The sequence below is a fragment of the Tupaia chinensis genome, unplaced genomic scaffold, assembly GCF_000334495.1.
Source record: "Tupaia chinensis unplaced genomic scaffold, TupChi_1.0 Scaffold000407_4, whole genome shotgun sequence".
Classification (NCBI taxonomy): Eukaryota; Metazoa; Chordata; class Mammalia; order Scandentia; family Tupaiidae; genus Tupaia; species Tupaia belangeri.
The window spans coordinates 4,777,145-4,789,977 of NW_006159912.1; the positions used below are offsets into that span (position 1 = coordinate 4,777,145).

At 37.2% G+C, this 12,833-nt stretch overlaps 1 protein-coding gene across 1 annotated transcript in view; it reads right to left on the bottom strand.

The window, feature by feature from the left end:
* Positions 1-12,833, bottom strand: part of APPBP2 (amyloid beta precursor protein binding protein 2) — a 94,222-nt gene that overhangs the window by 2,971 nt on the left and 78,418 nt on the right. The window contains exons 10-12 of the mRNA XM_006154457.3: positions 8,438-8,523; positions 6,549-6,739; positions 5,122-5,287 (exon numbers count right to left, since the gene is read on the bottom strand). Coding sequence (XP_006154519.1) covers positions 5,122-5,287; positions 6,549-6,739; positions 8,438-8,523 — 443 coding nt within the window. The remainder of the gene's footprint in view (positions 1-5,121; positions 5,288-6,548; positions 6,740-8,437; positions 8,524-12,833) is intronic.

The following is a 12,833-nucleotide window of genomic DNA, read 5'->3' on the forward strand; positions in this document are numbered from 1 at the left end:
TCGGGCGCGTGTGCGTGTGTGCCCAAGATCCCAAGAGGAGAATGGAGGAGAAGGGATTGCGGCGTGACCATCCCCCCTGGGGGGTGATTTCTCGCTTTCTGTCTCTCTGTCTCTCTCTGTCTGTCTGGCGAGTGCACACACCCCTATAGCGAAAACAAAACAAAACAAAACAAAACAAAACAACCTCTCCAAAAAAGAAAAATTTATCTTGGGGGCTAGCAAGGGCCCTGGACTCCCACATGGCCGACTGTTGTTTGAGTCCTAGACCTAGCAGCTTGCTTTCTGTCTCTCTCTCTCTTGCTTGCTCTGTCCCTCTCTGGTCAAATTAAAATAAATAAATAAAAAATTCTTAGAAAACATTTAAAACATTTATCTAAAGAATCTGCCCTCACTATATATATAATTATAAAATTTAATGGAGGGACTAAGGAGATTTTAATGAAGAATGGCAGTTCCTTCAACATAAAAAAAAAATGTGCACAAGGCTGTGATTCATAGCAGCAGTGTTTGTAACTGCAAAATAAAAGAAACAAATGCAATTACATAGGCTTAGAAAACATTTAAAACATTTATCTAAAGAATCTGCCCTCACTATATATATAATTATAAAATTTAATGGAGGGACTAAGGAGATTTTAATGAAGAATGGCAGTTCCTTCAACATAAAAAAAAAATGTGCACAAGGCTGTGATTCATAGCAGCAGTGTTTGTAACTGCAAAATAAAAGAAACAAATGCAATTACATAGGAGAACGGTTCGATCAAGTGGAGAAGATTCACCCAGTTGCCCACTATGCAGCTGGTTTACAAAAGAAGAAACTCAACTCTGTGAACTGATATGAAATAATTCACAGGTTGTAGTGTTAAGCTAAAAAAAAAAAAAAAAAAACAAAGCAAAGTGGGACCAGCAGGTGGTATGGTGGTTAAGGTGCTAGACTCCCACAGGGCTGACTGCAGTTTGAGTCCTGGACCTGGTGGCTTGCTTTCTCACTTTCTCTCTCTCTCTCTGGTAAGTGCATGTACCCTATAGCAAATTAAAACAAAATAAGGGCTGGCAGGCCGGCAGGTGGAGTGGTGATTGGGGGTACTGGACTCCCACATGGCCCACTGTGGTTTGAGTCCTGGACCTGACGGCTTGCTTTCTTTCTTTTTCTTTCTCTTGCTCTATCCCTCTCTGGACAAATTAAAATAAAATTAAAAAGTCAAAGTAAGAAAATATCTATCATTTGCTACCTTTTGTTTCAATAAGGGCTGGCAGGCCGGCAGGTGGAGTGGTGATTGGGGGTACTGGACTCCCACATGGCCCACTGTGGTTTGAGTCCTGGACCTGACGGCTTGCTTTCTTTCTTTTTCTTTCTCTTGCTCTATCCCTCTCTGGACAAATTAAAATAAAATTAAAAAGTCAAAGTAAGAAAATATCTATCATTTGCTACCTTTTGTTTCAAAAAAGGAAAAAAAAGGAAGTATTTGTTTATTTACTCATTTGTGCAAAAAAGATACACAGGAAAGAAAAAACTAGTAACTAATGAAATAGGTTATCCAGAGCAGGTATGTGAGAACTGGGTAGAAAACATTAGGGGAAATTATACACCTCTGAATAAACTCTTCTTCTTCCTTCCTTTCTTTCTTTTTCCTTTCTTTTTCTTTCCTTCTTTTTTTTTAGTTTTGCCATAGGGTGCATGTGTTCTCCAGAGAGAGAGGGAAAGTGAGAAAGCACCCTCCAGGGAAGATGTCCACGCTACAATCCCTTCTCCTCTATTCTACCCCCTGGGATTTTGGGCACACACGCACAGATACCTGGCATGCTTTTCAAGCCATCAGGTCATGGATTTGAAACACAAAATAAGCCATATGGGATCCAGCACCCAAACCATCACACCACTGACTGGCCCTACTGTTCTGATTTTAGAACATTAATATTTTACCTCAAAAAATTTAATAAAATAAAGGTGAATGGGAGAAAAATCCAATACAGATATAAACAAATGAACCTAATTGACTTTTAAATAAATTACATAACCATGCTAAAGAGAGGGTTGTAAACAACTTCAACTAACTTTTGAATATAGTATTGCAAATACATACTACTTCAGGTTAAAGACAAAGAAAACTACAAATAGATACAAAGCTCTAAGTAGTAGGTTTGTTGGGACCAGCAGTTAGCGTAATGGCTATGTCACTGGATTCCCATGTAGTCGACTGTGGTTCGAGTCCCGGACCCAGTGGCTTAAACTCACGCCGGGTGCGTGTGCGTGCATGCCCAAGATCCCGAGAGGAGAATGGAGGAGAAGGGATTGCAGTGTGGCCATCCCCCCTGGAGGGTGATTTCTCGCTTTCTGTCTCTATGTCTCTCTCTATCTGACGAGCACATGTGCCCTATAGCAAAAACCTCTCAAAAAAAAAAAAAATTAAGAACTTCTGTCCTTAAAAAGGCATAAATAGGAAACAAGCAGTCGAACCAGAGAAGATAATCTGCAACACGTGCAACCAACTAAGGGCTTATTCATAGTATAAAAAGAACTTCCATAAATCAGTTAAAAAATGATGAGACAGGGCGCCTGCAGGTGGCGTGGTGCTTAGGGTTGCTGGATTCCCACATGGCTGACCACAGTCTGAGTCCCGGACCTGGCGGCTGCTTTCTTACTTTCCCTGTCTTGCTCTCTCTGTCTCCGTCTGGTCAAATTAAAAAAAAGAATAACAAATGGAATTAAATAAATAAATAATGTTTAAAAATCAAGACAATTCAGTATAAAAATAGGCGATAGTTTTAACAGGTACTTCATAAAACGAAGGCCACAGCATCTCATTTTGTAATAGCCCTGGAATGAAAACAACCCAAATGTCCCAAATGTTCATAAAGTAGAATGGACAATTATATATTGATTCAGTAAACTCTACATAACACTGGAAGTAATAAATAGTAGCAATATGTAACCAGATACATAAAATATAAACTACAACTTCATTTACATCAAGCTCAAAAACAGGTAAGCCTGTTTTTGGCAGGTGGCGTGGTGGTCGAGGGTTCTAGACTTTCATATGGCAGACCACGGTTCCAGTCCTAGACCTGGCAGATAGCTTTCTCTCTCTCTCTCTCTCTCTCAATCTACGTGCTCTCTCTCACTGGTCACATTAAAGAAATAAAGTTAAATAAAATAATTCTTAAAATAAAAAAAACAGGGACCAGCAGAAGGTGTAATGGCTATGTTGCTGGACTCCCATGTAGTTGACCATGGTTTGAGTCCCGGACCAGGTAACTTAAACCCATGCCGGGAATGTGTGCGTATGTGCCCATGATGCCGAGAAGAGAATGGAGAAGGGACTGTGGCGTGGCCATCCCCCTGGGGGGGTGACTTCTGGCTTTCTGTCTCTCTCTCTCTGTCTTTCTGGCAAGCGCATGCACCTTATAGCAAAAACCTCTTAACAAAAAAACACAGGTAAACCTAATCTATGATTTTAATTAAAAAAAATTTTTTTTTCTTTAGAGGTTTTTGCTATAGGGTGCATGTGCTTGCCAGACAGAGAGAGAGAGAGAGACAGAAAGCGAGAAATCACCCCCCGGGGGATGGCCACGCTGCAATCCCTTCTCCTCCATTCTCCTCTCGGGATCTTGGGCATGCACGCACACGCACCCGGCGTGAGTTTCAAGCCACTGGGTCTGGGACACGAACCGCGGTCGACTACGTGGGAGTCCAGCGACATAGCCATTACACTAACTGCTGGTCCCTGGTTTTAATTTTTTTAAGAGCTGTTTGCCTTAGGGCATGTGTACTTGCCAGAGACAGACACAGTAAGACAGAAAGTGAGAAATTAGCCCCTGGGGGGAAGGCCATGCCACAATCCCTTCTCCTCTATTCTCCTCCCAGGGTCTTGGGCATGCATGTACATGCACCTGGCCTGAGTTTCAAACCACCAGGTCCAGTATTCGAAAAGCGGTTGGCCATGTGGGAGTTCAGCAACATAACCGCTATACCATCTGCTGGTAACCTCCTGATCTATGATATTAAAAGTCAGGAAAAGGGCAGGGGAGTTGATCAGGAGTTTTAACTCACAAATACTTTGCCTTCATTTGACACTTGACTGTCACACCACCTTCCACTGACTTCAACATCAAAACAACACCTTTAGCAAATGGTCCTGATGTTTTTTCAGTGGTCCTTGGGTATCTAGAAGCTCTAAACCCATTTATCTCTTAATAATAACATTTCCCTAACACAGGTTGAGGGTTCCTAATCTCCAAATCAAGAATCTGAAATGCTCCAAAATGTGAAATGTTTTGAGGTTTACGTGATGCCACAAATTCTACATCTGATCTGATAGGAAGGGCTGCTGTCAAAATGCTACAATACCAAAATATTATGTAAAATTATCTTCGGGCTGTGTTTGTAAGGTGTATTTATAAAACAGAGGTATAATTTATAAAACATGAATTTTTCTTTTGTTTTTGAAGAGGTTTTTGCTATAGGGCACCGCGTCTCTCCGCCAGCCAGACAGAGACAGACAGAGTGACAGAAAGTGAGAAATCACCGCCTAGGGGGGATGGCCACGCTGCAATCCCTTCTCCTCCATTCTCCTCTCAGGATCCTAGGCATGCATGCACACGCGCCCGGCGTGAGTTTCAAGCTACCGGGTCGGGGACATGAATCACGGTCGACTACATGGGAGTACAGCGACATAGCCATTATGCTAACAGCTGGTCCCTAAAACATAAATTTTATGAAGGGCTAGCAGGTGGAGTGATGGTTAAGGGCACTGGACTCCCACACGGTTGACTATGGTTCAAGTCCCAGACTTAGTAACTTGCTTTCTCACTCTCTCTCTCTTGTGCACACACTCTCTCGCTCTAAAAAAAAATGGTGAAATTAAAATAAGTAAATAAATAAATGAAGTTAAATAATTCTTAAAAAAAAAAACATAAATTTTATGTTAGCACGGGCCCCATCCCTAGGATATCTCATAATGCATATGTAAATATTTTAAAATCTGAAGAAAAAAAGAATCAAAACCACTTTTGATCTGAGGCATTTCACATAAAAAATACTGAATATGTTTAAAATAAAAAACATGTTGACAGGCTGATCTCTATAATCAACTAACTAAAGAAAATTTAAAGGTAACATACCAATTGCTATAGATCGCAAATAAAGTTTCTCGGCATTTTCATACTGATTCATGTCATAATTATATAAAGAAGCCAGATGTCCGACTGAAAGGGCTACTTCATAATCTTCTTGACCAAGAAGTTGTTCTTTAATCTGAATTGCTTTGATGTGCATTTCTTCAGCTTCCTAAAAAGTAATTATGTCAATGCAATCATTAGATTATATTTTTTCTTATGTCCCACAATTCTTACCCAATGAGCAAGAGTCTTCCAAATGTCAAAGATGTCTTATGAATGCCATAAGGTAATCAGATCAAAGAACACACTGTATTTTCCCCACAGGTTGCCTATGGAAAGAATTTCTGATTTTTGGAAACTGTACACATAAGATGATGATAGTAATAGTGTCTTATGCCAAAAGTGACAAAGGTAGACTTGTGCTGATAATAAAAAATTGTCAGAAGAAACTGGGCCGGCAGTGGTGGTGCACTGGTGATGCAATACTCTGTGATGCTGGGTCCACACATATGGTCCTGGGACTTCCATTCTAAGGTCTCCTTGTGTCTATAGACATGTACATGCTGTGACTGGGGCTGGATGAGGCTGGGCATGGACAATGGCATGGGGACCTTTTGGGGACACTTGTTTATGATGGAAGAAATAAAAACTATATTGTTAGAGGAAATGAACAAAATTAACTGTCAGAAGAAATTTTTAAAAATTCAAAAATAAAAATTTGTTAACACATTACAAAATTTAATAGAACCTTTTTAAGAAACTAGACTTACAATGTGTTAATTTACAAAGATGTATACTTCATTTTTTTTTTAAGTCTTGACAAGTTTTATTCTTAACAAACTAAATTCAGGCACATTGAGGGATATATAAATTGATTTTCAGGTGGAAATGCACAGGTCAGGTACACTCACTTTTTTCCTTTCTGTGGCCCTAAATTGGACAATATTAGGAATTTATAAATCAAAATCCTAAAAGAGAATTAAAATCATTAATTTTTATTGCTACAGTACTTATTTCTGATATTTCTTACCTACCATGTGTCAGGCATTCTGTTAAAACCTGTACATATATTTAACTTGGCTAAGAATTATGTTTGAGGTCTAATAATCGTATTAGCTTTTTTTTTTGATGTGTTTAGAATTCTTATTTTATTTATATTTCAAGTATAAATTTTATAGTAGTACCTGTACATATATTTAACTTGGCTAAGAATTATGTTTGAAGTCTAATAATCGTATTAGCTTTTTTTTGATGTGTTTAGAATTTTTATTTTATTTATATTTCAAGTATAAATTTTATAGTAGTTTAAAAGTTTTTTGTGAAATAAGATAGGAGTAAAGAGAACATATACTTTATTAATGAAAATGTATTATTTAAGATTTTATTATTTAAGATTTAGAGAGAAGAAATAGAGTAAAACATGTTTCTACCTTAAATTTTCTCATTGACTGATACAGTCTTCCAAGGTTCCCATAGTGTTTTGCAGTCTGTACATTAAATTCCCCAAAAGCCTTTTTAGCTAGTTGGAGTGAGGACAGGTGCAAATCATGAGCTTCTTGAAGCAGTCTCTGTTCAGTTTCCTTATTATGACAGTCAATTGCAATCTCCTCTAAAATAAGTGCTGATAAAGAAAGCAATAAATTAGTGCACTCCAAAACCATCTATCAAAGCTAATTAGACCATCTAATTTAAAACAAAATAACACTGATGTTTATAATTATATTTAAATGTGATTATGGTTTATAACTAGTCAAGATGAAATTATTCCCCTTTAAGTATTTAAGTATTCTATTTTGCACAGTATACTTAATTCAAATTTAAGAAAACCAATGGTATTTATCAAATTATTAAGCAGAGTTAACTTCTCTTTTAATAGATTGCTATACTTTGCTGATGTGAATTGTTTTTTTAAGTAAATGGCAAACTTTTTAAAGTTACGAAACTGTGCCAAGGAGTACCTAAGCAATTTTCAAAATTTTGAAACCACACTTTATAAAACATAACCTTTAACCAAACACAAATACTGGCTTCTTCCTACTCACTTGACCAACAAAATCAGGCAAGAAGACATTTCGATTTCAAAGTTGTATTCAAGACTTTCAAATTCCATATAAGGCCTTAAAAATATACACATTATTTTACCAAGTAACTTTATTTCTTGGAAAATTGTCCATGTACATAAAAGTAAACAGAAGAGTCAAATGATTTACTTCACTGCATCACTTTTAAAGAAAAGCTTAATAACAACATAAAAGTCCAATAACAGAGATGACATTAAATATATTAGAAAAAAAGGATAAGAAAAAAGGTATAAACCTACGTGTATTAAAATGGACAATGTATATGATATATTAAGTGAAAAACAGATAATAAAATTAAAATAAAAACATTCATTTATTAAATTACCTTGTTTAAAGAAAGAATAAGACTAAAAAATAACAGTTGCCAAGATGTTGGTTTAAGATTGGTATAGCATTTCAATTACTTTGTTTTTTCTCTTTTCTATTTACCTTTTTTAAAGAATTATTTTATTTATTATTATTATTTTCTCACATGAGTTTTGCCAGAGAGAGAGAGAGAGAGAAAACCTGCGCAAGCCGCCAGGTCTGGGACTACAACTCCGTTTAGTCATGTGGGAATTCCAGCACCTTAACCACCCCATCACCTGCTGGTCCCTCTATTTACTTTTTTTACTTTAATTATTACTTGTATAACTTAAAAAAATGCAACTCTAGAGGAAGGAAAAAACCCAGTTCCATAATTAAGATAAAATTTAGTTAGCGTGCATGAGATTAACTTATAAGTGAATCAATAATGTTAGCAAAATAAATGGGTTAAGTGCAAATGTCTTAGTGGTGATTATAAGAAAACTTAAAATAAGAAAAGGAACAAGTGGTGTTTGGCAAGGGCCTTGCAACATTCAGAGTAACATGATATTAAGGTCAGTTTAAGAAACCTGGACTATAAAGCTGAAGCTATGAAACCAAACTTCAGTTTCCTATCCATGCTTCTGCAGAACAATTTGTGTTAGTCTTTCATGAGCTCCTCAGAAGAAATTAATGGATGTATGAGTGAAAAAAAAAAAGGAGGGATAAAAGAAAGAAATTTTGACTTATTAACAACATTTTATATGAGAAAAGTGAATAATCTTTCACTGTGAACCAAGAGAAACCCTTACATGGAGTTGTGGTGAGCTGGCTACCTTGGGAAGAGGTAGTTAAGAGTCTAATCTTGTGCTACTGCCTCTTAGAAAATAAACATCCCTGTTTTATATCCTATGTCATCGATTAAAAAAAAAATCAGACTAAATCACAAATACCTTTCACCCTCTTTGAAGAAGCCAAAAGAAGATGATCTTCAGGTAGGATGTGGGTAATGATACCAATAGCTCTTTCTGCATGAAATCTGCAAGACAGGTAGACATCATCTGGCATTTTTGTTGTTACAAATGATTTAAGCATTTAAAAAATTATAATCTATAACATAACACTGATATAAAGCATTTCTTTCTTTCTTCCTTCTTCTTTTTTTTTTTTTTTTGGAGAGGCTTTTGCTATAGGGCACACATGCTCAGCAGAAAGAGAGAGGCAGATAGATAGAAAGTGAGAAATCATCCCCTGGGGGGATGGCCACTTCACAATCCCTTCTCCTCCATTCTCCTCTCAGGACCCTAGGCACGCATGCACATGCGCCTGGCATGAGTTTAAGCCACCGGGTCCGGAACTTGAACTGCGGTTGACTACATGGGAGTTCAGCAACATAGCCATTACGCTAACTCCTGGTCCCTGATATAAAGCATTTCTAAAACCACGTTTGTTGGTAAACAAGTTTCTTGTTTTCTTTCCCTCCAGCCACACAGCCCTAGCAGTTACCCTTGTGCTTCCTTGCTTTAACCTTTCTCTGCAAAGCTCTTCTCTTGAATAGCCACATAGCTCAATCCTCATTAAACAGGCATTTTTAGATCAGAATATATAAAAGTCCCTTAAAAATCCTATTATCATTCTTTAAACTTTTAGCCTAGTTTATTCTTTCTTCTTCACAGTATGTATTCTGATAGTTATTTGTTTGTCTACTTATCTGTATATGCTCCATCTCACCAAATAAAAGGTAAGCTATTTGTAGGTTTTCACCTACCAGTTCTTTTCAAATAACTCTAAGCCTCTTATTCCCATTTTCCAGATAATCATTACTTTTCTCAAGTCTGTCTTCCCAGCCACAAATACTCTCTTCAGTTGTAACTAATCTGTTGTTTAATCTGCCTATTGAATTTAAACATCAACAAGGACTTTTTATTTCTATGTATTTATTTTTTATAATAGCTCTTTTTATTAAGATATAATATCACATAATTGACCCACTTAAATACAATTCAGTGGTTTTTAATATATTCATAGAATTGTACACCCATCACAATTTAAAAATATTTTCATAACTCCCAAAGAAATCCATGCTCATTAACAGTCACTCCCCATCTTCCTCCAACTTCCCAACGTATGTAGTATCAATTTAGTTTCTGTCTCTACACGTTTGTCTACTCTGGCCATTTCATATAAATGGAATCATACAATATGTGTTTTTTGTGAGAATCTTTACTTCTTTCACTTAGCACAATGTTTTGAAGGTTCATTAATGTTGCTGCATGTATCAGTTATTTTTATCTCCCTTTTTCATTTTCCCTCCAAAATATTATTGATTCTTTCTTTTATATCAGTCAGCAAACTCTTTCTTTTCTTTTCTTTCTTTTTTTTTTTTTTTTTTTGAGAGTTTTTTTTTCTTTTGCTATAGGGCACATGTGCTCACCAGAAAGAGAGAGACAGAAAGCAAGAAATCACTCCCCGGAGGGATGGCCATGCTACAATCCCTTCTCCTCCATTCTCCTTTGGAATCTTGGGCCCACATAAACACATCCCTGGGGTGAGTTTAAGCCACTGGCTCTTGGCTTCAAACGGCAGTCAACTACATGGGGGTCCAGCAACAACACAGCTATTACGCCAACTGCTGGCCCCTCAGCAAACTATTTCTGTAAAGGGCCAGATAGTAAATATTTTAGGTTGTGTCAGCTATATGTTCTCTGTTGCAACTACTGAACTCTGCTGTTGTAGTGTGAAAGTCAAAATTTGCTGTGTTTCAGTAAAACTATTTTGTCTAGAAGCCATAGTTGGCCAATCTATTTTATGTCTTTAATCATTTAAGAGTAATTTCTTTATAGTATCAACCAAAAAAAGTTATGTTATCCAAAGTTTTTTGTTTTTAGTTTTTTGTTTTTTAAGTTTTTGTGACAGGGCACATGTGTTTGCTGCAGAGAGACAGAGAGAGAGAGAGAGGTTAAATGAGAAATCACCCCCAATAGGGGATAACCACAACACAATCCCTTCTCTGTTCTCCTTTTGGGATACTGGACATGGACGCACACGTGCCTGGCATGTTTTTCAAACTACCAGGTCTGGGACCAGAACGAAATGGTCAGCCACAAGGAATACAGTCACCCCAGCTTGATGCCACTTGCTTCCCAAGTTCTTATGTTTTTAATCCTGTTTTTTATTTCTGCTGACTCTCAATCATATACTGTTTCCTTATACAGTTTGTAATTTTTGATGTTGAGATCATTTTAAATAGAGCTTCATCTATGAAATATCTATATAGATTGAGCTGAAAGTTAATTATTTACAAGAGTTTTGCATTTTCTGCCACAAGGCATCCCCAGAGAACTAGCTGCCCCAAAGTGTTTTTGTTTTTTTTAAGAGAGATTTTTTTTGCTATACTGCGCGTTTGTTCGCCAGAGAGACAGAAAGCAAGAAATTGCCTCCCAGGGGAGAAGGCTGCACTACAATCTCTTCTCCATTCTCCTCTTGGGATTTTGGGCACACACATACACGCACCTAGCATGAGTTTTAAGCTGGCAGGCCCAAGACTTGAACCATGGTTGACTATGTGGGAGTTCAGTGACCTAACTATTATGCCATCTGCTGGTCCTATTCCAAAGTGTTTTTAAAATATTTTTCTCTGGGGATTCCTCTTATTTTTTTTAGAGATTTCTGCTATAGGGAGCATGCGCCCGCCAGAGAGACAGAGAAAAACAGAAAGCAAGAAATCACCTCCCAGGGAGGATGATACAATCCCTCCTCCTCCATTCTTCTCTTGGGATTTTGGGCCAGCATGCTGGGTTGTTTTTTTTTTTTTTTTTTTCCTTTCTTTCTTTTTCTTTTTTTTGGCGAGGTTTTTGATATAGGGCACATGTGCTCACCAGAAAGACAGAGAGAGCCAGAGAGACAGAAAGCGAGAAATCATCCCCCAGGGGGGATGGCCACACTGCAATCCCTTCTCCTCCATCCTCCTCTCAGGATCTTGGGCACGCATGCACACATGAGTTTAAGCCACCGGGTCCGGGACTCAAACCACGGTTGACTACATGGGAGTCCAGTGACATAGCCATTACGCCAACTGCTGGCCCCTGAGGTGAGTTTTTTAAGACGCTGATCTGGGACCCAAACCATGGTTCAACAATGTAACCATTACGCCATCTGCTGGTCCACCTCTGTTTGGGGATTCCTGCACTCATGATTCCCAAACTTAAGTGATACAAGTCTACAGTTTATAAACTCTGAGGCTTCTTTTTTTATCCTTTTTCTGTTCAGCTGTGAGCCCAAGCTCGAATGGGGTAAGTTTTCTTACCATCTCTCTGCCAATGGAAGAATTTTTTCCCCTAGTCTGTCCTTTCCCTGAAGGAGAAGCCTTCCCCTAAAGGATGAAGCCTTGATCCTGGCTATATGCGAGGGTTGTTTCAATTCTACCTAATGGCCTGCTAAAGGCTAAGTATCTTTCAAACGCAGGACTGTTCTTCAACTAAGGTTACAGAAACCACCAAGTTTCCCAACCACTATAGAGTAGTTACATCATACATAGTTCATGCTTAAATTTTTGGAATTAAATGTCCATTACTGAATCTTGGGTATTTCATGTCACTCTTGTAAGTTCAGTTATGCATTTTTAAAAGATGAAAACTGTATTTTATTCAGTATTTCTGTTTGTTCTTAGCAAGAAGTTTTTAGGTTAAGTCTGGTATTTAGCTAGAGGCTGCTAAATTTTCCTTAAAGGAAAATTACTGAAGGAAATACTCAAAGATAAGTCATATACTACATGAAAATATACATGTCTCAATATTAAACCACATAAAGTCTAAATAAATGTCTTATAAACTAGTATAATTTGAAATGACTTAAAGAACATTTTAGGCATTCCATTAAAGCTCCAAATTTAATCCATAAAGTATATTAAGTACTACAGTATTAGGGAAAAAGCAATACTTAATCCTTCACTGAAAACAGAATGTGGAACTTACAGTGCATTGTCAAATTTTCCAGAGCTATATTGGTGAACATAAGAAGAATAGGCCAAGTCTTCATGAGCTGTTGCTACATGGATATTTTTGCCACCAAACACTGACTGTCGAATGTCAAGGGCTGCCTGGAAGAATCATAAAAATATGTGACAATACTGAAAACCTTTAGAAAATATCTCGTAAATTAAACATCCTAATAATGTAAATATATAGTATTTACCCAATCCTATAAGTTTGAATCAAGGTAGTCCTGCTGTATTTAAATGACAGTATAGCATAAGACCAGATGGCCTGATTTTCTATCTTTTTTTAAAGAATCATTTTATTTAACTTTATTTGCTTATTTATTTATGTTTAATTTGACCAGAGAGGGAAA